At 44.3% G+C, this 23,712-nt stretch overlaps 1 protein-coding gene across 1 annotated transcript; it reads left to right on the top strand.

Moving 5' to 3' along the window:
• On the top strand, positions 1 to 23,712 carry LOC309564214 (pancreatic triacylglycerol lipase-like; the record flags this gene model as incomplete). The annotated part of the gene is made up of 8 exons (XM_082268841.1): positions 1 to 48; positions 2,686 to 2,837; positions 10,890 to 11,015; positions 19,551 to 19,685; positions 19,902 to 20,010; positions 20,646 to 20,765; positions 21,554 to 21,682; positions 23,582 to 23,712. Exons 1-8 carry the CDS (start codon positions 21 to 23, stop codon positions 23,710 to 23,712), a joined length of 930 nt encoding a protein of 309 aa, XP_082124967.1. The 5' UTR covers positions 1 to 20.

Genomic DNA, 23,712 nt, shown 5'->3' on the forward strand with positions numbered 1-23,712 from the left:
TGAGCCAGATTTTGCTGGTGATGTCCATCGCTGCGTCCGTAGCACCGAGTGAGTTGTCTGTTCTCATCCATATTCAGTATTATACATACATGTACTATAGATCTTGTTATTTGTACTGCCTGGAGCAACAACAATAATGTACTTATCCCCCTGTACTATGGGAATATTCAGTTCCTGCCCATAGGCTCATTGTGACAATACCTTCCTAGCGTCTGCAAAAAAGCAGATGCATGGCTCATTTTCTCAATTTAATTTAACCACTTCAGCTTCAGAAGGTTTATCCCCCTTCCTGACCAGGCCATTTTTTTGCCATAAGGCACTGCGTTACTTTAACTGACAGTTGTGCAGTCGTGCGGTGCTGTACACAAATAGCTTGTATGTCCTTTTTTTCCCACAAATAGAGCTTTCACCTCTGTGGTTTTTATTTTTTGCACTATAAACAAAAAAAGACCAACAATTTTGAAAAAAAAAAACAATATTTTTTCCCTTTTGCTATAAAACACATTCAATAAAAAAAAAAAAAAATGTAAAAAATTGAATTTCTTTATAAGTTTAGGCCAATATGTATTCTGCTACATGTTTTTGTAAAAAAATAAGCATATGTTGATTGGTTTGCCCAAAAGTTATAGCACCCACCAGTGACCAGTGACACCAATATAGTAATCAGTGCTAAAAAAAATGCACTGTCGCTGTACTAATGACACTGGCAGGGAAGGGGTTAACATCAGGGGCAATCAAAGGGTTAAATGTGCTCCTAGAGAGTGCTTTCTAGCTGTGGAGGGGGGGTGCTTTGGCTGTGAGAAGACGGAGATCCGTGTTCCTGCTTAGCAGAAACAAAGGATGCCTATCTCCCCTACTAGCAGAACAGCGATCTGCCTCGTTTACATAGTAAGACTACCATTTTGCCTCTCTCGAGAACGATCGGCGGGTCCTGGCGGACATCGGGCTCCCTCTGTGTCCAATCACACTGAGAGCTGGTCGCCGGCGGCGTATGTGCTTGCCACAGACCTGGGAGCATGAAATGACATTTAGGTACGTGATTTCATGCAGAAGAGCTGCCATCCCGCAGTATATGTATATGGGGAGGTCGGCAAGTGGTTAAATATCATGTAAGGTGTTTGTGGGCCAAGTCCTGTACTAGATTCTTATTTCTCTTGATTATTACTAAAGTGGGATTATCAAGCCATAGTTCCTGTCTCTCCCCCTACCCTCAACCACCTCCTTCCTTGATGTGTTCCGTGGTTTTCTGTGAATAAGTAGATCTTTTAAAACCTGATTAGCATATAATAAATAATACAGTAAACCCCTGTTATATCGCGGTTCAGTTTTCGCAGTCCTGGTATTTTGCGTCTTTTTTCTGTAAGACCTATTACTATTGTTTTATTGATTAAATCATTGTTAATCCGATATTTTTGTGTTTTCCTTTGCTCTTACTCTGTCTCTCAGTATCTTTTATGTGTTTAAATGTGTTTCTATTGTTTTAAAATAGTTTTTAAAGACCTTAAAATGCTTTTAAAAGTACAGTGAAAGTTATAAAACATGCCTAGGTTGTATTTATCCACTTAAGCCCCTTCCTGACCAGGGCCTATTTTGCGATTCGGACAATTGCGCGGTCGTGCGACGCTGTACCTAAACAAATTTGACGTCCTTTTTTTCCCACAAACAGAGCTTTCTTTTGGTGGTATTTGATCACTTGTGCGATTTTTTGATCATGCGCTATAAACAAAAAAAGAGCGACAATTTTGCAAAAATAACAATATTTTTCACATTTTTTTATATGAAATTCCCCCCCAAAAAAATGTAAAAATCAAAATGTTTTAACATTTTTGGCCAATTTGTTTTCTGCTACATATGCTTGGTAAAAAAAATCACAATAAGCGTATTTTGATTGGTTTGCGCAAAAGTTATTGCGTTTACTAACTAAGGGAAAGATTTTTGTCTTTTTTTTTTTACGAGTAATGGCGGCGATCTGCGATTTTTTTTGCTGGGCTGCGACTCTGCGGCAGACAGATCGGACCCTTGACTGACATTTTTGACACTTTTGGGGGTACCAGTGACATTACTACAGTAATCAGTGCTATAAATATGCACTGTTACTGTAAAAATGACACTGGCAGGGAAGGGGTTAACTTTATTGGGGAAGGAGGGGTTAAGTATTTCCCTAGGGGAATGTTTCTAACTGTGATTGGACATGGCTACTGGTGTAAGAACAGAGATCAACGGTCCTACATAGTAAAACCGTGTGATCTCCATTTTTACACCGGGGAGAATGACAGGCGGCTTTGTTTACATTAGCCGCCTGCCTTTCTCCCTTCACGGCGAACGATCGCGAGTGTCCGCCGGTCACACGCACTGACTTGTTTAGGAACGAGCGGAGGCGCGCGCCCGCCCGCTATTGGCTCACAAGCTAGTGACAGGCTAGTGACAGGCTAGTGACGTACCGGTACGTCACTTTGCCTGGCCGGGGCTGACCGCCGCAGTATATGTACTTGCGGCGGCCGGCAACCGGTTAAATAGGGTATTTCTATTTTGCGGATTTTCACTTATTGCGGGTGAGTATGGAACATAACCCCAGCGATGAAGGGGGGTTTACTGTACATCTAATATGATTTGGTTGTGTAATATGTTGTAAATGTTTATACAGACTATACAGTACATGGCATGTATGTTATATATTCCTATTAGGTAAAGTGTGCTATGATCGTCTCGGCTGCTTTTCGGATGATAAGCCCTTTGCTTGGACTCTGCAGAGACTCATCCCCCGCTTACCCTGGTCTCCAGAGAAGATTAATGTTCGATTCCTGCTCTACACCAGAGACAACCTCAACAATTACCAGGTGAGTGCCCTACAAGTATAAAATACCTGTCTGACCTCTCACACCTTCCATGTAAATTATTTCTCTCTATATGTGACCTTATAAAATGTTATATTCCCCCTTTCTCTGCTTTTTTTAATTTGTGTGAGCTTTAGCTTGAGTGAGGAATCAGAGTTCACCTGATTTATAACATTTTCTGACCCTCCGCTGCAAGGAGAGATCTTCAGGTGACCTTTGACTATCCATCTGCCCCAATAATGGCACTTTCCCTATTTCTAACCAAAGGATTGGTATTCTGATTCTTCCCACATCTGTGCAGCTGGGATGAGGTCAGGTCCTTGTCCTTCACTATAGACAATATTTTTTTAAGAGAGCAGAGAAGTAGCTCTCTCCTTTCAGTCTTTCTTTAATAAAAGTTCAATGTATAGGCATGGTAAGCAGACCTATAGAAGAGAGGGAGGTATTCTGAGCTTCACATATTGAGCTCTCTAAACAGGTTTTTTTTTCAGCAAAGCAGCTAAGATTAGCCTTGTAAAAGTAACAAAGAAACCCACAGCTCCCCCTGATGGTTTTTAATAGATACATTAGAAAAAAAAAAGTTCATAGCTACATGCTGTGCTTCCCCGAAGATAAGACTTATAATAACTTTGGCTACAAAAAACACACTAAAGCTTATTTTCAGGGGATGTCTTATTTATTTATGGTATGTACAATGACTATCCTAAAGTGGTTGTAACCCTAAAAAAAAAAAAAAAAATACCCTGATACTTTAAAGCACCCCTTTTTATGTTCTAAAATATCTGGAATAAAACAATAAAATGTTTTTTTAAAGGTTCCTTTGTCACCTGTCTTCTATACCCCTCTCCCCCTGTCAGCTCAGGAGTCAGCATTGTGACAATCTGTAATCCAAAAAAAAACCTTAGTTAAAGTCATGGTAAAATTATGTAATCTGTTTTGTTAAAAGATTATATACTGTAATTTGCAGTGTGTCTCCTTTTGTAAATTTGTTGTGGAAAATACCTTATTTACACATGACCCGCTGGAGCTATTCTTCCCCGATCCAAGCACTGCCGAGGTGCCGAGGGAGGGGCCACTGACGTCAGGTGGGAGGAGAGGAGAAGATGTCTGGCAGGTCACGTGAGCACCCAGCAGCACTGTAAATAATGTATTTTCGACAATAAAGATACTAAAAGTAGACACGCTGGACATTATATAATCTTTTTACAAAATAGATTACATATTTTTACAAGGACTTTACTAGGGCCTATTTTGGGTGTAGGGCTTATATTGCAGCCATCCTGGAAAATCACGCTAAGCCTATTTTTCTGGGTAAGGCTTTGTTTTGAGGAAACAGGGTATTTCAAATATATCTACCAACAAAAAAAACGGAAAATTGACTATCAAAGACTTATCATAGTTTTCCTTTCCTGATGGACTCCATGGCAGCATACGGTTGGGTAGCCCCGCCCTCACTCATACCCCATAGGACCCCACTCCCATCAATTTTCAGGCTGAGCCAGAGGCTGCGTTCCGTAACTAGTCTACTCATGAGTCTGGGAGGGAAATCCTGCTGCCATGGAGTCCATCAGGAAAGGAAAATTACAGTAAGTATTTGATAGTAAATTTTCAATTTTCCTGACAGACTTCAATTGCAGCATACGTTTGGGAACTAACTATCCCCAAAAACAAGGGTGGAATGTCGAAAAAGTAGGGTTTCAAAAATAGCCAACAAACCCAATGGATAGATATTGACAGCATAAGGAAGATAGCTACACCCCACAAAGAGACAGAACAGCTTTAATGGAAGATATGTCATCCTCCTACTTTTCCTGGTGCCCTTTCGCAGGGAGCTCACAAAGCCTACATACTCCTGGATGAGTGTGTGGTGACTGCTTCCATAGGAACCAAGCCCTAAGCTTTATAAAACTAATGACTAGTTGGAATGACCCATCCAGCAAAAAGTTTGGATGACATCTCTGTCCCGCTGATTCTGCTAGAGAGAGTGACAAATATGTCCTAAAACTCTGAGCAAAACAGTAGCTTGAGAGCATGCTTGAAAAATCCCAATATCCATGGCAGGAACCAGTTATTCTTGGTGGTCCTGCATATGAGAGGAACAAATTCTTTGTTCCCATAGAATGCCAATGCCACTTCAGATTTCCGCCAAGTATGGATTTAAACACTACCCGTACTAGGCAGAAAGCCACAAGGATCCCTCTTGGTACAAGGCCCAGATCCCGACAATCTCCTGACTGAGGAAAAGAACGCGTAGAAAGGCTGCGTTAATGACTGAGATTTTACTTAAAACTGAGCTGAAAGAGATTCCACCTGGAGCAGCAAGCTGTCAAGGGGCCTTAAGAGCCCTGATTCTGGCCAAGCTTCCTGCTGAGGATGTAGACATAGAGCAGGCGTGGGGAACCTTTTTTCTGCCAAGGGCCATTTGGGTATTTATAAAATCATTCGGGGGCTGTACAATATTATCAACTTAAAAATGTGCCTATTATATTTGGTCAAACATTTAACTAACTCACCCCTAATGTGATGGCTGCAACTGCTTCTCTTTGGTGAGGTGTGTGATGTTAGCTGGTATTGATGATGTTGCTACTGCCAACTGGTTTTCCAGGTTTGCGTTGGTCAGTCTGGAGTGCAGTCGACTCTTTGTGCTGGTAAGTTTTGAAAAGAACTGTTGGCCGGTACTGCTGGCTGTTACTGCTGGTGGGTCCAGCTGGCCAGTACTGCTGGCTTGTAATGCTGTGGGTACTGCTGGCTCAGGCTGGTACTGTGCTGTGGGTACTGCTGGCTGGTACTGCTGTGGGTACCGCTGGCTCAGGCAGGTACTGCTGTGGGTACTGCTGGCTGGTAATGCTGGCTCAGGCTGGTACGGCTGGCTGGTACTGTGCTGTATGTACTGCTGGCTGGTACTGCTGTGGGTGCTGCTGGCTGGTACTGTTGTGGGTACTTCTAGCTGGTAATATTGTGGGTACTGCTGGCTGGTACTGCTGTGGGTATTGCTGGCTCTGGCTGGTACTGCTGGATCTTAGTGCCCCCTTAATAATGCAGACTGATTCGTGCCCCATCAATGCAGAATAATTAGTGCTCCCTTAATGCAGAGTAATTAGTGCCCCCTTAATGCAGAGTGATTAGTGCCCCCATCAATGCAGAGTGATTAGTGCCCCCCTTAATGCGGTGTGATTAGTGCCCCCTTAATGCAGAGTGATTAGTGCCCAGGAATTAGAGCGCCTCCTGATTACAAAGAGCAGGGTTCTTCTGCTTACCCAGCGCGGGCGCTCTCATACAAAGTTATGGTGCATTAACAACATTGGAGATAAAAACCCTTTTCAGGGCAGAAGGCCTTTTCCATTGAGCATACCTCAATATAGGGATGGGAGAGACCATGGTCCTGATCATCTGTTATTGAGATGCTGACAAGTGAAAGGGGAAGAGTCCGGAATACCCAGCATCCTAAAACCAGTATGCTCCAGTGACAAAAACTATGTACTGTATCCTGAACCGTGACGGATTAAGCTCTCAGATACACAAGGATTTGCGTAGGAATCACAAGACCCTTTTTGAAAGACTAGCCGGCCAATCTCTTTTAGAACTCCCTCCGTATACTTGACAGGAATTCCTGTCTAGAGGAGGAGTGGATCAAGAACCCAACCACAGACGTATATGCTGCATGATGTCTTAATCCATGTAGAAACAGAGGTATGTCAGCAGACAGCTCTGGGAATTGGAAATAGGCATACCTTTGAGCAACAATAGTACTCCTCTTAAAATCACATCTGCTGGAATTGGAATTGCTGTCCCTAGAGACGGTAAGAACCATGTTAGCTAGCAGAACTTGCTTATTGTTTCTGGAGAAAAGGATTCCCTAGCACAGCCAGAGGCTTGAAGGTGGCTGATTGACCAACATGGCCTGAAGTGCTTGACCTGAAGGTCCAACCGTCCGAGACCAAAGCTGTACCCAGCAGAAGAGGAGCAACCAGGTACCCAAAAGATACGTATGGGTGGCACAAATATAGCAACCTCTCCCCCAGAAGTGGAGCTCTTGCTGACTACTTTTATGAGGACTCTTTCTCTCTTCAAATATTTCTGGACTCCAGGCTGGAGCTGCGGGAGCAAACTTTTTTGAAGTTAGACACTGACTCTTGGTCTGCAGTCCCCTTTTATTCAGCAGACATGTACTCTGAGGGAAGGAGGCCAGACTAAACACAGCTCTTAGCTGTCAAATGAGGCTAGCAATTGAAGGGGTCCTCAAACTTTTTAAACAGGGGGCCAGTTCACGGGCCGTAGTTTGAGGACCCCTGGTTTAGACATTCACAATTCACAAGATTGTCCCACTTGTAGAGTTATTCTCAGCTATTTGCTATCAAATGAAGCTAGCCCTTTAAGGGGACTGCTAGACTCTCACAATGCAGACAAGATTGTCCCACTTGTAGAGTTATTCCCAGCTATCTGCTATCAAATGAAGCTAACCCTTTAAGGAGATTGTTTAGACTCTTGCAATGCAGACAAGAAAGTTCTACTTGTAGAAGTATCTCCAGCTATTTGCTATCAAGATAAGGCTAGCCCTTGAAGGAGCAGAATAAACTCTTGCAATGCAGACCAGATTGTCCCACTTGTCAGAATTATTATAGAGCAGGGATCCTCAAACTTTTTAAACAGGGGGCCAGTTCACGGTCCCTCAGACACTGTTGGGGGCCGGACTATAGTTTGAAAAAAAATATGAACGAATTCCAATGCGCATATTTTTTATTGTTTTATTTATATAGTGGCGGCTGGTGCTCAAAAATTTTTTTTTTGGGGGGGCGCAAACAGAAAAATGTAATAGGCATTGCTTTGCGGCAAAAAAACGCTGTAAAAAATTGCATGACTTTGAGGTAAAAAAAGTGTGAAAGGGGCCTTTACTAATCAAGGTATAGTGTGCCCCCATCAATGCAGAGTGACCAGCATGCCCCCTTTTCAATGCAGAGTGACCAGCGTGCCCACTTTCAATTCAGAGAGACCACAGCGTGCCCCCTTTCAAAGCAGAGAGACCAGCGTGCCCCTTTTCAATGCAGAGACCATCGTGCCCCCTTTCAATGCAGAGACCATCGTGCCCCCTTCAATGCAGAGACCATCGTGCCCCCTTCAATGCAGAGACCAGCGTGCCCCCTTCAATGCAGAGACCAGCGTGCCCCCTTCAATGCAGAGACCATCGTGCCCCCTTCAATGCAGAGACCAGCATGCCCCCTTTCAATGCAGAGACAATCATGACCCCTTTCAATGCAGAGACCAGCATGCCCCCTTTCAATGCAGAGACCATCGCGCCCCCTTCAATGCAGAGACCATCGCGCCCCCTTCAATGCAGAGACCAGCATGCCCCCTTCAATGCAGAGACCAGCGTGCCCCCTTCAATGCAGATACCACCGTGCCCCCTTCAATGCAGAGACCAGCGTGCCCCCTTTCAATGCAGAGACAATCATGCCCCCTTTCAATGCAGAGACCAGCATGCCCCCTTTCAATGCAGAGACCAGCGTGCCCCCTTCAATGCAGAGAGACCAGTCAGTGCACTTACCTGCAGGGGCGGCTTCTCCTCAGTCCCCCGGCGTCTCCTCGAGTCCTCCCGCCTCCTCCTCTGCCAATGGCATGAGCTCGCCTTTCGGCCAATCAGGAAGCGGGTCTCGGACCCGCATCCTGATTGGCCAGGAGGAGGATCCGTGTGACAATAGCGAATTTTCATTCCCTATTGTCACACAAATGGGTGGGCTAGGGTGAAGTGCTCTGTGCCCCGGGTCCACCCTTTTCTGAAGCCTCTGGCTCTAATTAGGTGATTCATGAAAAAAAAAAAAAAACATGAATGATACATCCCGGCCGGCGGGCCGGGTTCAGGACCCTGGCAGGCCGCATGCGGCCCGCAGGCCGTAGTTTGAGGATCCCTGTTATAGAGGATAGAATAATCTTCACCCCCAACTTCCACTGCATTAGAAGAGAGGCAAGGGTTAAGGCAGGCTCCCAGGCTGCAACTGCAGACAGATATACCTGTTAGGGTGCACACAAGGCTATCACCAGAAGACACTACACCCCTCCAAAGACACGTTCAATCATCCCGATTGAGTATACCCTTAAAGGACACAGCATCCTCCAATCACAACTCCATGTATACGGCTAAGCCGATGAAGGTCACATCAACCAAACAGGGGACTCATTATGCCAGGAAACCTTCCCCATAAGTGCCTTAATCTAACATTCTGCAGTGCAGGTAGAAGTGTCCTGGTTGGGATTTGAAGTTGAGCAACCCAGTACTGCAAGGTGCTGACCACTAAGACATTCTGCTGCTCTGTCCTTCTGTTCAATTTGCACCCCTCTTGAAGAATGATCTTCTAGCTTACATATCATAGGAAAAAAATCAATGCACTCCTTTGGAAGTGCTAAATATTTGCATTGCAACTACCTCTGCCATTTTAGGCATCCTAGCAGCCTACGAACGGAGGTACAAAAAACCTGCTTAAAGATCTTCCTCACCTGCATATTCCTTTTAGGAATTGTTTGAAGAGAGTTAAATTGGAAAAATTGACTGGTCCTGCAAGGAAAAGCTTGACATTGTCAGAGTAGAGAATCCTTGCACAGTGAGAGTTGTAACAGACTTCTTCAGAGTGTCTTGACTACCCGTGGTAACCTGATGGTCGCTGTCATCTTGCTCCCTGGATGCCTGAACAAGGCAGGAATTTTATACAGGGTTTTACCAGCCAGGGCATGAGCAGCAAAGGCCCAGGTTATGGTGTGCATAATAAATGTAGATCTGGAGATTCTTAATGGCAAGTGTCCATTAGTCAGCTTTTCTTACACTAGATTTAAGAGACCCGCAAAAGGGGTGAAAATCCAGGAACAGTATCAGGAAGACACTGCCACCTCCAGCTATAACCTGCATAGAGCAGACAAGGAATAGAGTTATAAGGCTGCAGAGGGCTTGTTGCAGAAAAAAACACATCTCAGTAAGTTTAGGGGAGAACTCCCCATTGTTAAGAAAATAAATATTATAACATGTACAATTGCTACTCAAGCCATGCAGTAATTTATTAAATAACCTTCCTAATACAAACTACAGCTGCTGAAGTTTTGTTCAGAGAAACAAAGTAACAGTTGTTTGTTAGGTGAGAGAAAACCCCTAAGGGGTTAACCACTGCTAAAGGAATACTACCACAGCAGACTTACACAGGTGATTTCATTAGACAGAGCCTCCAACACATAAAGAAAAACCTTGCTAAAACAAACAGATATCTGTTCAGGACAGAAAGCAACTGCACCAAACTTTGATAAAAATTCTACAATGTACATTAGAGCATAGACATCTCCATACGTTCTCATTTTGGTTATTATTTATTTATTTTTATTTTTATTTTCTAACACAAGTGGAGTTACTCCCTAGCAGCCCACATGGCATCTAGTCCCTTCTGCTGCCCTCAAGCCAAACATACTCATGTATCCTGGACCTCTTCCACAGAGCAATTGATGCCTCTGCAGGGTGACCCGGATCCCAGGAACAGCAGAGCACACCGTCATGCTGGGCACACTTCAGGGGTCATCTGCTTTTAGCAGGGCATCCGACATAGCGCATTATTGCAACCGCTCGCTATTGGCAGAGCTTCCGTTATTACAGGTGTCAATCTTCTGCGCATGGGCCATTCACAACCCTGCTGTTAGCTGGGCATGTGATGACTACTGGAGCCATCCTGGAACTTCTGGACACCACAGGACACTCCAATATTCGCACGGCTGTCCAGCGTGAGACCCCAGTCACCACGTCTTCCAAAAGGTAGGAAACTTCACACGAAATGCTCCTTATGAGTGAGGAAGACAAAAAAAGGAACGCAGCCTCAAAATTTCTGAGAGTGGGGTCTTATGGGGTAGGAGCGAGGGCGGGGCTATCCAAACGTAGGCTGCCGAGGAAGTCTGTCAGAAAAAAACATATTTTTTAGTTCTGATCTAAATATTGTATAAGGCCTCTATACATTTCCACTGACATGCAAAATCAGGTTGAGGAGTCAGAAAATACATTTTGTTCATTCTCTTTCAAATTTTTCTGCTCAGGAGATCAGCGCTGTTAAACCAGAAACCATCATAGCATCCTATTTTCGGAAGACTCAAAAAACGCGATTTATCATTCATGGATTTACTGACAACGGCGAGGATGTATGGCTGACTAACATGTGCAAGGTATACTTCTGTCAGAGATAGAATTAAATACGAGAAGTAGAGGACAATGCAGATTTTTCTCAATAATTACCGTATATACTCGAGTATAAGCCGAGTTTTTCAGCACATTTTTTTGTGCTGAAAACGTCCCCCTCGGCTTATACTCGAGTCAAGGAAAAAAATGTCCTCTCCGACGGGTTTAAGGTTTAAAAATGGCGCCGCCCGTCGCATACATGTTACCGCGCACGCGCCGCCGCCGCTCGTGTAATTTCGGCTATTCCCGGCGCCGCTCGGGAGAGGCCGGGAATAGCCGAAAGTATACGAGCGGCGGCGGCGCGTGCGCAATGACGTGTCGGCCCCGGGCGGCGCCATTTTTAAAATGAAGGCGCCTCTGGAACAGGTAAGTGAAACAGCTTCACTACCTGCCATGGGCTGCGGGCAAACTACGAGGGATGCAGTGCTGCGGGCATGGTCCACATGTACCATGCCCACAGCACTGCATCTCCTGTAGTATGCCCACAACCCCGGATCCTCTAGTACCATGCCAGTACCCTGCAATCTCCTGCACCATGCCAGTACCCTGCAATCTCCTGCACCATGCCAGTACCCTGCAATCTCCTGCACCATGCCAGTACCCTGCAATCTCCTGCACCATGCCAGTACCCTGCATTCTCCTGCACCATGCCAGTACCCTGCATTCTCCTGCACCATGCCAGTGCCCTGCATTCTCCTGCACCATGCCAGTGCCCTGCATTCTCCTGCACCATGCCAGTACCCTGCATTCTCCTGCACCATGCCAGTACCCTGCATTCTCCTGCACCATGCCAGTGCCCTGCATTCTCCTGCACCATGCCAGTACCCTGCATTCTCCTGTACCATGCCAGTACCCTGCATTCTCCTGCACCATGCCAGTACCCTGCATTCTCCTGTACCATGCCAGTACCCTGCATTCTCCTGTACCATGCCAGTACCCTGCATTCTCCTGCACCATGCCAGTACCCTGCATTCTCCTGCACCATGCCAGTCACCCTGCATTCTCCTGCACCATGCCCGCCGCCCTGCATTCTCACCCTAGGCTTATACTCGAGTCAATGATTTTCCCATCTTTTTGTGGTAAAAGTAGGGGTCTCGGCTTATACTCGGGTCGGCTTATACTCGAGTATATACGGTATGTGCTAAATATGTTCCACTTGTATAATGAGATATTGCTTACAAATCACACAGGGTTACATAGAGATACATTAAGGTAAATGTTACTTTTATTGACTGATACAGTTGTAGTATGCTATGAGCATTAAACATCCAAATTTTACCTCTTGTGTTCTTTTTAGTTTCTTTTTAAGTGCACCAAGGTGTTTGCACACCAACATTTTACTTAAAAAAGAATTAAATTAAAATCTATAAATAAAAAATAAAAAAATCAATTAAAGTATTAAACAACAAGAGCTAAGCTAAGGGAATGCAAAGTTTGGAATACATGTATAGAAAGTCTGATGAAGGCGCCTGTTAGATTATAACAAGAAAACATAAAATTCCAACACATTTTGGGGTTCTCCTTCCTCTTGTTACAAAAAAAAACAAAATGGTTGTAAACATACAAAATGCTACACAAATCCAATTACACTAAAATTCATCAATAAACATTGAAACGCAACTCCTGGTTATCAGAAAAAAGTTTAAGGACTATTAAATTATGAATAACCACTTCAGCTCCGGAAGATTTTACCCCCTTCCTGACCAGGCCATTTTTTGCGATACAACACTGCTTTGCTTTAACTGACAATTGCGCAGTCGTGCGACGCTGTACTTAAATAAAATCGATGTATTTTTTTCCCACAAATAGAGCTTTCTTTTGGTGGTATTTAATCACCTCTGAGGTTTTTATTTTTTGCGCTATAAACAAAAAAAGAACCATTATTTTGAAAAAAGAAAAAAAAAAAACAATAATTTTTTACTTTCAGCTATAAAACATACACAATAAAACATTTTTTAAATTTTTAAAACCTGATTGAATCATCACTTGCCTGCTACCGGGTGTCACACAGTGATGATTCTGCACACCTGACTATATCTATCACCTGATGGGTAGCAGTCCTTGCCCTTGTGTTTGTGCTCCAAGTTACATCTCTGCTAGCAGTCTTCTGTTCTCCGTGTTCCTCCGTGTATGACCTGGCTTTGCTGACGACTCTTCTGCCTCTCGACCTGGCATCGCCAGATGACCCGGCATTGGCAGACGACCTGGCATCAGCAGACCACCCTGTTCTGGACTCGACCCCAGCTTGGATGTCTACCTGCTTCTGGACTTGACCCTGGCTTGTTCCTGCTCTCACTTCCTCACTCTTGCTATGTGTTTATTGTTGTTTGCTCCAATAAACTGCTTTAATTTACTTGCATCCCCATGTGGTCTGGTTTCCTGGCACCCTGACAGTACACAATGGCCATGAATCCTAATAATGCAGGTGCTCCTACGCTCCCCATGCTGGTTACCAGGCTCGATCAACAAGATAACCTTTTGGGTTAGTTCGCTCAGGCATTGCAGACGTTGCTTGCATGCACAGCACACTTGCTGCTAGGCCGGTGGTTCCTCCTGTTGTTGGAACGCATCTACCCGCCCTTCCGGTTTTTCACTTCCGGGTACGGGTTGGCATGTGTCCCAGAGAAGGGACACAGCCATCCGAATGGCGCTTTTTCTACATATAGCGGACCTCTTTAGTCCCGGCCAGCGGCACCCTTCTCACATTAAGATTACAAGGATCATCTGTGTGTGGAGGCTAGCGGGATCCCTGTGCACCATGCCAGGCGAGCTGTACAAGGTTTGCTCCCATGGGTAGTCCCCCCTGCAGTGTTACAGGTTGGGGGTGGTTGATACTGTTCTGCTTGCATTCTCCTATTCCTATGGAAAACCCAAAAGTATTGACTGTTCATATGTGTGCGTATGTATATGCATGTGTATATGCATGTGTGCATGTGTGCATGTGTGTATATATATATGCATATATATACCGCCTTTATCCTCAATGTATTATCCTTTACATTTGGCTTGTTATTGTTCCCCCTTTTTTCTAACAAGTGTTTCAATTGCTGTACATTTTTTGCTGCTGATCACATAGTCCGAGCTGACCGTGGAAGGTGGGTGTGGCTTGGCTCGGGCTGGACAAGTGTCCTTGAACACCCCCCCCCCTCTTCCATGTTCCTTCCTTTCCTGTCCCAGCATCCCCACTTTTCCTTCCTCTCTTTTTCCTTCTTGCTGCCTTTTCCGTCTTATTCTTCTCCCTTTCCTTTTTCTCCTCCTCTTCCCTTTTCTTCCCTTTCCCCCTCCCCTTTGCCCCGCCCTTGGGGTTGGGGCGGAGCAGGAAGAGGTGGGGTCTACTCCCATTTAGTCTTCGGCCGTTCGACTTGTGATCTAGCAGCATTTCATCTGGCTCTGAGGAAGGGGGTTCGCCCCTGAAACGCGTCAGCCTAGCCATAGCAGCCCCATGCAACCATCTGCATGCCCATTTGTCACAATTGGGACCTGGCTACCTTGGAGACTGTATATGCTATTCTCGATGTGTGTTGTATCACACCAGTTTTGTGAGTACTTTGTACACTTTTTAATATTTTAATGAATGTTTTTATGGTGATGCACTAGGTCGGTGCGCCCCTCTTTTTCTTTTTTTGTCCTTTCCTCCTGTTGTTGCACCTGCTGCTGTTCCTGTTGACGCTCTTGCTCCTGCAGTTGCAGCTGGAGTCGCTGTTACCAGGGGGGTGACTGGTTCAGCCCCCCTCCCACAGCGCTATGGGGGTGAACCGAGTCAGTGTCGTGGCTTCCTAAACCAAGTGGGCATTTATTATGAGATGGTTCCTCAGGCAGTTCCTTCTGACAGGTCCAAGGTGGGTTTCCTAATCTGGTCGCTCTCGGAAAAGGCCTTGGCCTTGGCGAATCCCTTATGGGAGAACGATAATCCTGTGATACTCGATTACCTGAGTTTTATTGCCTCCTTTTGTAGGGTATTTAATGTGCCTGCACGCTCTGCCTCTGCTGCTAAGCTGCTCCTGTCCATATAATAGGGTAAACAAACTGTTGGCTAGTATGCCTTTGAATATCATACCCTGGCAGCAGAGGTGGGCTGGAATAATGAGGCTCTGTTGGCTGTCTTTTCTCATGGTCTCTTCAATGCATTAAAGGACGAGATTGCAGCCAAGGATCTCCCTGACGAGTTTGAAGCTTTCATTTCCTTCCAAATTTTGAACGATACCAGGCTCAGGCAGAGACCATCGTTTAGGGAGCTCCTCCGGAGACCTCCTACCAGATTGGCTCCTACTTTTTCTTACCCACCCATTCCTCCCTCACTTCCCACGCCTCCTGGGGATGGTGCACTTGGCTGTGAACCCATGCAGCTGTGGTTCACTTGTCTTTCCGGGGCTGAGCGGGTCTTTAGGAGGAGGGAGGGCCAGTGTCTGAATTGTGGTCTTGGTGGGCATTTCCTGAAATCTTGTCCGACCCATCTGTTGGGAGCAGATCCTAGGTGGAATTTCCTCATCCCCGGTTTTCAGTAAAGATAAACCACTAATCACAGTTGTCCTCTCCTGGGCAGCGAGTTTGATGATTACTCAGGCACTGGTAGACTCCGGTGCTGGTGGTTATTTTATTGACAGTATGTTTGCTACTGTGAATTCCATACCCTTGCAGCCTCGTGTTTCTCCATTAGTTATCGAGGCCATTGATGGCAGACCCCTGCAACCGGTACAGGTTACCCACGAGACTGTACTGGTTGATATGGCGATAGGTTGTTTCATCCCCACACTACTTCATTGCTTTGGGGTACCCTTGGCTTCAGAAACACGATACGATCTTTGATTGGCAGTCAGTCGAGATCCTCTCTTGGTCTCCACAGTGTGGCGCTGTTTGTATCCATGGGCCTGTTAAGGTACTTTGTACCTCCTCAAATTCAGTGTTGCCTACTGAATATTGTGAGTATCAAGATGTATTTGACAAGGTACAGGCTGGTACTCTTCCTCCTCATCCTCTTACGATTGTGCCATAGCCTAGCAACCTGGTGCCATTCCCCCTTGTGGCAGGGTTTATCCTCTCTCAGTTGCAGAGAATAAGGCCATGGAGGAGTATGTTGTGGATGCGCTTGCCCGGGGGCACATTCGCAAGTCCACTTCTCCAGTGGGTGCCACTTTTTTCTTTGTAAAGGAAAAGGGGGTGAGTTGAGACCTTGCATTCATTACAGGGCCCTCAATTGCATCATGGTCAAGAATGCATACCTGATTCCGTTGATGAATTGTTCGACCATCTCAAGGGAGCAACGGTCTTTACCAAGCTTGACCTAAGGGCTGCATTTAATTAACCTAGTAAGGATCAAGAAGGGTGACGAGTGGAAGACAGAATTTAATACCAGAACCGGTTATTACGAATCTCTATTGATGCCCTTTTTGCTTATGCAATGCGTCCGCTGTCTTCGAGGAGTTCATCAATGATGTCTTTCATGATATGTTGCAGCAATGCAAGGTAGTCTATTTGGAGGACATCTTGATTTACTCGGACTCCACTGAATCACAACACCTGGGTGTCAGACGGGTGCTGCAACGGTTACGTGAAAAATGGGCTTTTCTGTAAGCTTGAGAAATGTGAATTCTACCTGTCTCAGGTTGCCTTCTTGGGCTACATTATTTCTGCTGAAGGGTTCTCCATGGACCCTCAGAAGGTTTTGGCTGTTCTACAATGGCCTCGTCCCAGTTTAATTCAGAGTTTCCTTGGGTTTGTCAACTAATATCAGAAATTTATCAGGAACTTTTCCTCTTTGGCGAAACCTATCTCAGATCTGACCAAGTAGAGCAGCGATTCCCACAATTAGACGCCTGCTGCCATTCAAGCTTTTGAGGCCGTCAAGTCTGTTTTCTCCTCAGCTCCCATTCTGTCTCATCCAATCCTGGTTTGCCCTTTGTCCTAGAGGTGGATGCGTCTGAGATGGGAATAGGTGCCTAAACCCTTACTTCCTTGTGGGTTCTACTCTAAGAAGCTGTCTCCAGCTGAATGCAATTACGAGAGAGGAGACACTTGCTCGAAGGTTCTGTGGTTCCTGTTCTCATTCTCACCAATCATAAGAATCTGACGTATCTCTCTTAGGCCAAAAGGCTCACACCCAGTCAGGCCAGATGGGCCTTATTCTTGTCTCGTTTTGACTATTTGGTCTAATATTTGCCAGGCTTTAAGAATGTTAAGGCTGATGCCTTGTCTCGCCAATATTCTAAGTTGTCCAGGGAGGACTCCTTGCCGACACCGGTCATACCTTCAGATCATAACCTGGCTGCCATCTGCACCAACTTAACCTCTCCTCTTGGGGAACAGATGTTGGCTGTCCAACCTGATGCTCCCACTGAGAGACCTGCTGACAAATAATTTTTACCTGAGGGGTTGCACATTACACTGTTGCGCACGTACCACAATTCCAAGACTGCTGGTCATCATGGTAAAAACCAGATGTCCTGGGCTATTTCCCATCAGTTCTCATGGCCATCTCTCTGCACTGATGTTGCTGCATTTGTGGCTGCTTGTTCGGACTGTACCCAGAACAAATCTCCTCGGCACCTTCCCTTATGCCTACTGCATCCCATTCCCAATGGGGAGCGTCACTAGTCTCACCTGGCCATGGATTTTATTGTGGAACTTCCCGTGTCTCGAGGTTACATGGTTATCCTCATGGTTGTTGACCAGTTCTCCAAAATGTGCCACTGTGTTCAGTTTAAGCGACTGCCAGGAACTTGCCTTGGTGTTTTCCAGGGAGGTCTTCCGTTTACACGGGTTGCCTAAGGAGATTGTCTCGGATCGTGGGAGCTAATTTGTCTCCAGGTTCTGGCACGCCTTTTGCTCCCAGTTGGGTATTTAACTTTCCTCCTCAGCCTACCATCTGCAGTCCAATGGTGCCGTTGGGCATTCCAACCAAGCTCTGGAGCAATTTCTCTGCTGCTATATCTCTGACTATCAGGACAATTGGGTTGATCTGCTACCCTGGACAGAGTTTGCCAGGAACTCTGCCATTAACTTGTCTTCTGGAATGTCTCAATTTTTGACCAATTATGGATTCCAACCTGCTGTGTTGCCCGGGTCCTTCTCGCCACAGGATATTCCGGCTGTGGAGGATCATCTTCGTGCCCTCCCTTCCTCTTGGGTGCAGATTCAAGAGTCTTTACAGGTCTCTCAACAGTGTCAGAAGCTCCAGGCAGACTGAAGACTTTTATCTGCTCCTTTGTACAAAGATGGGGAGAGGGTGTGGTTGTCGACCCATTATCTCAACCTCAGGGTGCCCACTCCAAAACTAGCACCCTGTTTTGTTGGGCCACTTCGCATCCTCCGAAAGGTGAACCCAGTGGCCTATGCCCTTGATCTTCCACCTGGCATGCGTATCTTCAATGTCTTTCACGTGTCACTTTTGAAGTCACTGGTTTGCAATACTTCTTCACTTTCTCACCCTTGTCCTATTCCTGTGGGCAATCATGAGGAGTATGAGGTTAGCAGCATCTTGGATTCTCATCTGTTTTCCGAGGTCAGGTTCAATACCTGGTGCAATGGAAGGATTATGGTCCTGAGGAGTGCTCCTGGGTTCCCTCTGCTGATGTCTATGCTCCTGCCCTTCTCCGCACTTTCCATGCTTGCTTTCCTCAGAAACCGTTTTTTTCTCCGCGGCGGAGGGGCCATTGAGGGGAGGGTACTGTCAGGGTCTCACCTTGCCCTCCTGTTGGCAGCAATCTTGGACATGTGCAGACTGCTGCCTTTTTATGAACTCTGATTGCATCCTCACTTCCCTGCTGCCTGGGTGTCACACAGTGATGATGCTGTACACCTGACTATATCTATCACCTGATAGGTTGCAGTCCTTTCCCTTGTGTTTGTGCTCCAAGGTGCATCTCTGCTAGCAGTCTTCTGTTCTCTGTGTTCCTCCATGTATGACCTAGCTTGGCTGATGACTCTCCTGGCTCTCAACCCGGCATCGGCAGGCAACCCGGCATCGGCAGACCACCCGCTTCTAGACTCGACCCCGGCTTGGATGACTACCCACTTCTGGACTTGACTTGGCTTGTTCCTGCTCTCACTTCCTCACTCTTGTTGTGCGTTTATTGTTGTTTGCTCCAATAAACTGCTTTATTTTACCTGCATCCCCATGCAGTCTGATTTCCTGGCACCCTGACACCTGATCTCACAGCTAAATCAACTGTAGGAGATGGTCCTAGCTCTTGCTGGACTTCCTTGGGCGCCTTGAAGCCCTCCTCACAAATGCAGTGAAAATGTTTTTTTTATGGGATTAGGTTCATTTTCATGGCAAAGAGGGACTTTGCAATTATTTGTAATTCATCTGATCACTCTTCAAAACATTCTGGAGTTTATGCAAATTGCCATCATAAAAACTGAGGCAGCAGACTTTGTGAAAATTATTATTTGTGTCATTCACAAAACTGATGGCCATGGCTGTAGATTCTATTTGATTGTCTTACCTATCAGTGATAATATAATAAATCCACAAAGGTATCTTAGATCCACTAAAGTTTAATCCATAATCTTTCTGATTCCAGGCCATGCTGCAAGTGGAAGATGTGAACTGTATCTGCGTAGATTGGCATGGTGGCTCTGTGGCCCTCTACACGCAGGCCTCAAATAATATCCGTGTTGTGGGGGCCGAAGTGGCCTATTTTGTTAAAGCTCTAAAGGTAAAGGAACTCATGAATCATGATCATGAATCTGCTCTGTTGTCATTGTTCCAAAGACAAGAAGACAAAATCTGAACAGGAAAAGAAAAACAGTATCATACAAGCAATAAGAACAAATAATGCATACATTTTGCAAGTACATTTCTTGAAAATTTTTGATTAGGCTTCTGTTTTTGTATAGTCTCTTATATCTCAGTTTTGTCTTTTCTTTTCAAGGACATTTTTAACTATTTGCCATCCGATGTTCACCTTATTGGGCACAGTCTGGGGGCACACACCGCGGGAGAGGCTGGGAAGAGGCACCCCGGGATTGGTAGAATAACCGGTGAGGCTAACAACAGCTGTTGAGTTGTTAATTGTAGTTATCTGGTTATAAAATTGGCTTTAAAAAAAATTATATTTATTGTTTTTTCTAGAAGAAACCATCTACACCACAACATGTGTGTTGATACACGTTGCGTTGTGCAACCTATTAATTTTAAATGGCTATGAACATACCTCAATGCACAAAGAATAGGTCTTCTCTAAAATTTCTCTATCTAAGGCAGCACTCCACAACACATAGACCATTTTCATCTGTGCATTGTGGTGCCCTGCAGCAGTCATATATCGTTTAGGTACCATTATCAATGAACAGCAGTGCACCGCAATACAGTGCATTACTGCACACTGCTCTGTAGCACATTTTAGTGTGAACAAATCCAAAAGGGAAATTGGTCTGTTTTAATGAGTTTTTATCATCTTCCTCTGGGTCTACCATAGTTCAAAAATGGTGATGATGCAAAGTGTAATATAAAATTAATAGATAAATATATTAGATTATATCTCATTGAAACTTATTAAAGTTGTCGGCACTATTACTGTATGTATCTGCCAAGTACCTCAGCTGTTATAAACTCAAGAAACATTTTATATAGAGTGAACTTCCTTAAATATGATATATATTGATTTCTTATACAGGACTGGACCCGGCTCAGCCATACTTCGAGGACACTCCAATCGAGGTCAGACTGGACCCCTCAGATGCTCTGTTTGTTGACGTCATTCATACTGATGCAAGCCCATTGCTGCTCAATCTTGGTGATTATTTTTCAACATAATGCACAGCCTTACTCATCAGCTAAAAGGGGGTTTGCATCTGTTCACATTGAGTTTGTATGTCCTCTCCTCCTTGTGGTTCTCTGTGATCTTTCAAGTGATCTTTTTTATCTACACAACCCAAGAACATACAACGAAGGTCATCATGTCTTCTACCTTGTCATGGAAAGCTTTTATGGTTCTCCCCAAACTGATTGAAATTCATTTAGAATTATTAGAATTATAGAAATTTGATCTGGTTATACTCTTGGTTGCCTATATCTCCGATCTACAGTTAGGAATTTGGAGATTACGTTCCTGGCTGTCCTGACTCTCATAACAATGAAAAGCCATTAACAGGCCTGGACCCTGAGTATAGACTAGGTTTATTTCTTATGATAAAGGTAATACCTATCTTAGCCATAGCAAGGGTCAGTTTAGTCGAATCAGAATGCAGTTCTTTAAAAAAAAGCATTTGTCAGAAACAAATAGAAGGGCACACATCTTCTGTTGCACCACTTTACCGAAAATAACCCATTTCAGCTCTTCTAACTGTGAGTACAAATACACTTCTGCTCTCTTCTTGTAGACGTCCAGCTCAAAATGTACTGTACATAATTAATATACAAGGTATAGAAATTAGATTAGTCATAATCTAACTAGCTACGTTGGTAACTAGTTTGTACCATACAGCTAGCCAATCAATAGCCTGTAAACTGTAAAGAACTGAGGGAAATTATAAAAATGGTTGGTCAATCAAAAATATGATCCTAATATGATTTTTTTTTCAGCTTTGGGAGGATATGGAATAAGCCAAACTGTTGGCCACCTAGACTTCTTCCCGAACGGAGGAAAACTAATGCCGGGATGTCCAAAATCTCAAATCTTTAAAGGCCCAAACATTGATGACATTTTGGATGGTAATTATATTTATTACATTTGTAAGTTAGGTAAAATAGTAGTAAATATATCATATACTATATACAGTACATGGGTCATCTCCAAAATTTAGAAGACACAATAATGCATCACTGATTGGACATAGGTATTTTCCACCAATAGTGCTCCCCCACTCAAAACAGATGCCAGATATTCCATATGACCAAAATTATGTGGAGCCCCCCAAGTGATTAAAGCAGTACTATTCTTATTCTCCAAAAACAATCTATACACATCCACTTCTTATGGCCCCGTGATCTATTTTTCACAAAATGTTTTTTTACTGTGTTTTTCTGCCTTCTCCTTTTCTCCTTTCACTTCTATTTGGAACAAGCAGTGCACGCTAGTTGCAGTCTTATGCACTGTTCTATGCACACTACACATCCCATAGTCTATAGTCCATCTCAGGAACAAGCAAGAAAGCGTGACTACGTTCCTACTTACAGTTTGACCATGGAGAATGAATGTAGCCACCCTCTAACAGGAAGTCGGATAACAGCAGCAAAAATAAAGGAATTTGAAAATTTGGAGGAGAAACATAAGGTGTTACATATACGTAATACATACTTGAATAGAATTCTTTTTTAAACCAGAGTTTGCTGTCACTTTAAGTTCAGGTGTGTTCAGTGAAGAGAATTGTTAACGCTACAGCATACAAAGACATCTTATACAATTGGGCTTGTGGTAAGGTTGGACGCTGTTTTGTGTTCCAGCATGACTGCCCTGTTCACAAACTAAGCTTCTGGCCTGCAGAAAACCTTGACCTCAACCCTACTGAACACCTTTAGAATTAGTTTGAATGCTGATTGTGAGTCAGGTCTCTTCATTTTGCATCAGTATCTGACTTCACAAATGGGTACAAATCCTTCAAAACAAACTCCAAAATCTTGTAGAAAGTTTTTCAAGAGGATTGAAGGCTGGTATAGCCACAAAGGGGCGCAAATCCATAATAATGACCGTCGGTTTGGAATGGGATGTCCAACAAAGGCATACAGGTGGGATGGTTTTAAATAAACTACAAAGACATGCTGGTAGGTTAATTGGATCCTGTATAAAAAAAAAAAAAGAAAAAAAAATTGGCCCTGCTATGTATGTATGAATGTGAGTTAGGGACCTTAGATTGTACGCTCCTTGAGGGCAGGGACTGATGTGAATGTGTAATGTATATGTAAAGCGCTGCGTAAATTGACAGCGCTATATAAGTACCTGAAATAATAATAATAATGGTCAGGTGTTCACAGACATTTGGCCTTATGGTGCATACAATTCCCACACACTACAGCAGCTGTACATTTAGTGTCCCTTCCATATACACGCACACCACATCAATTATGTACAGTATACAGCACTCCCTAAATATTTCCTCTGCACATCATTGATGACTATTGTTATGCCTTGATTTCAAAGCTCCTCCACTTAGCCCTACTTGATCAATGCACATTCTCTGGGAGTAGGAGTGCTTTACATTACGTTACAACAAGTTGACAATAAATCATACGACAATGAATGGGAATGCCTTTTCCCAGTGTTAGAAACAGCGCAGCATGATCATTACTTTTCTTGCATCACACTCTTAGGCTGCTATCCCACTGGTGATCCTTTCAATGGTGGTAACTCACAAACAGGATCATTAGAGGGAGCAAAGAGGAGATTCCTTGCTGGCCAAAACCCTGCAAAATTTGCCTCTCCAAGGAAATTGGAGCCTTACTGGTCCTGGTAAACGATTGTCAGTGTTCTTTTTTTGCCTTTACTAGTGACCCTTTTGCTGGCACGTTATTGTTGGATAATATTATACTAGTTAGTTATGTAGAGAACTTCTTTGGAGGTGTTATAGGCACAAATAATATAGTATTACATGATGTGTTATTGTTCATCCTCAGTAACAAGTGAGCTGGTGGCCTGCAATCACATACGTAGCTTCAAATATTACATAGAGAGTATTCTTACCCCCGATGGATTCCTTGGATACTCTGCAGCCTCCTACAATGCCTTCAAGCAGGTGAGTCCCTAA

The sequence above is a fragment of the Pelophylax lessonae genome, assembly GCF_965119305.1.
Source record: "Pelophylax lessonae genome assembly, chromosome: 9".
In the NCBI taxonomy this organism is placed as follows: domain Eukaryota; kingdom Metazoa; phylum Chordata; class Amphibia; order Anura; family Ranidae; genus Pelophylax; species Pelophylax lessonae.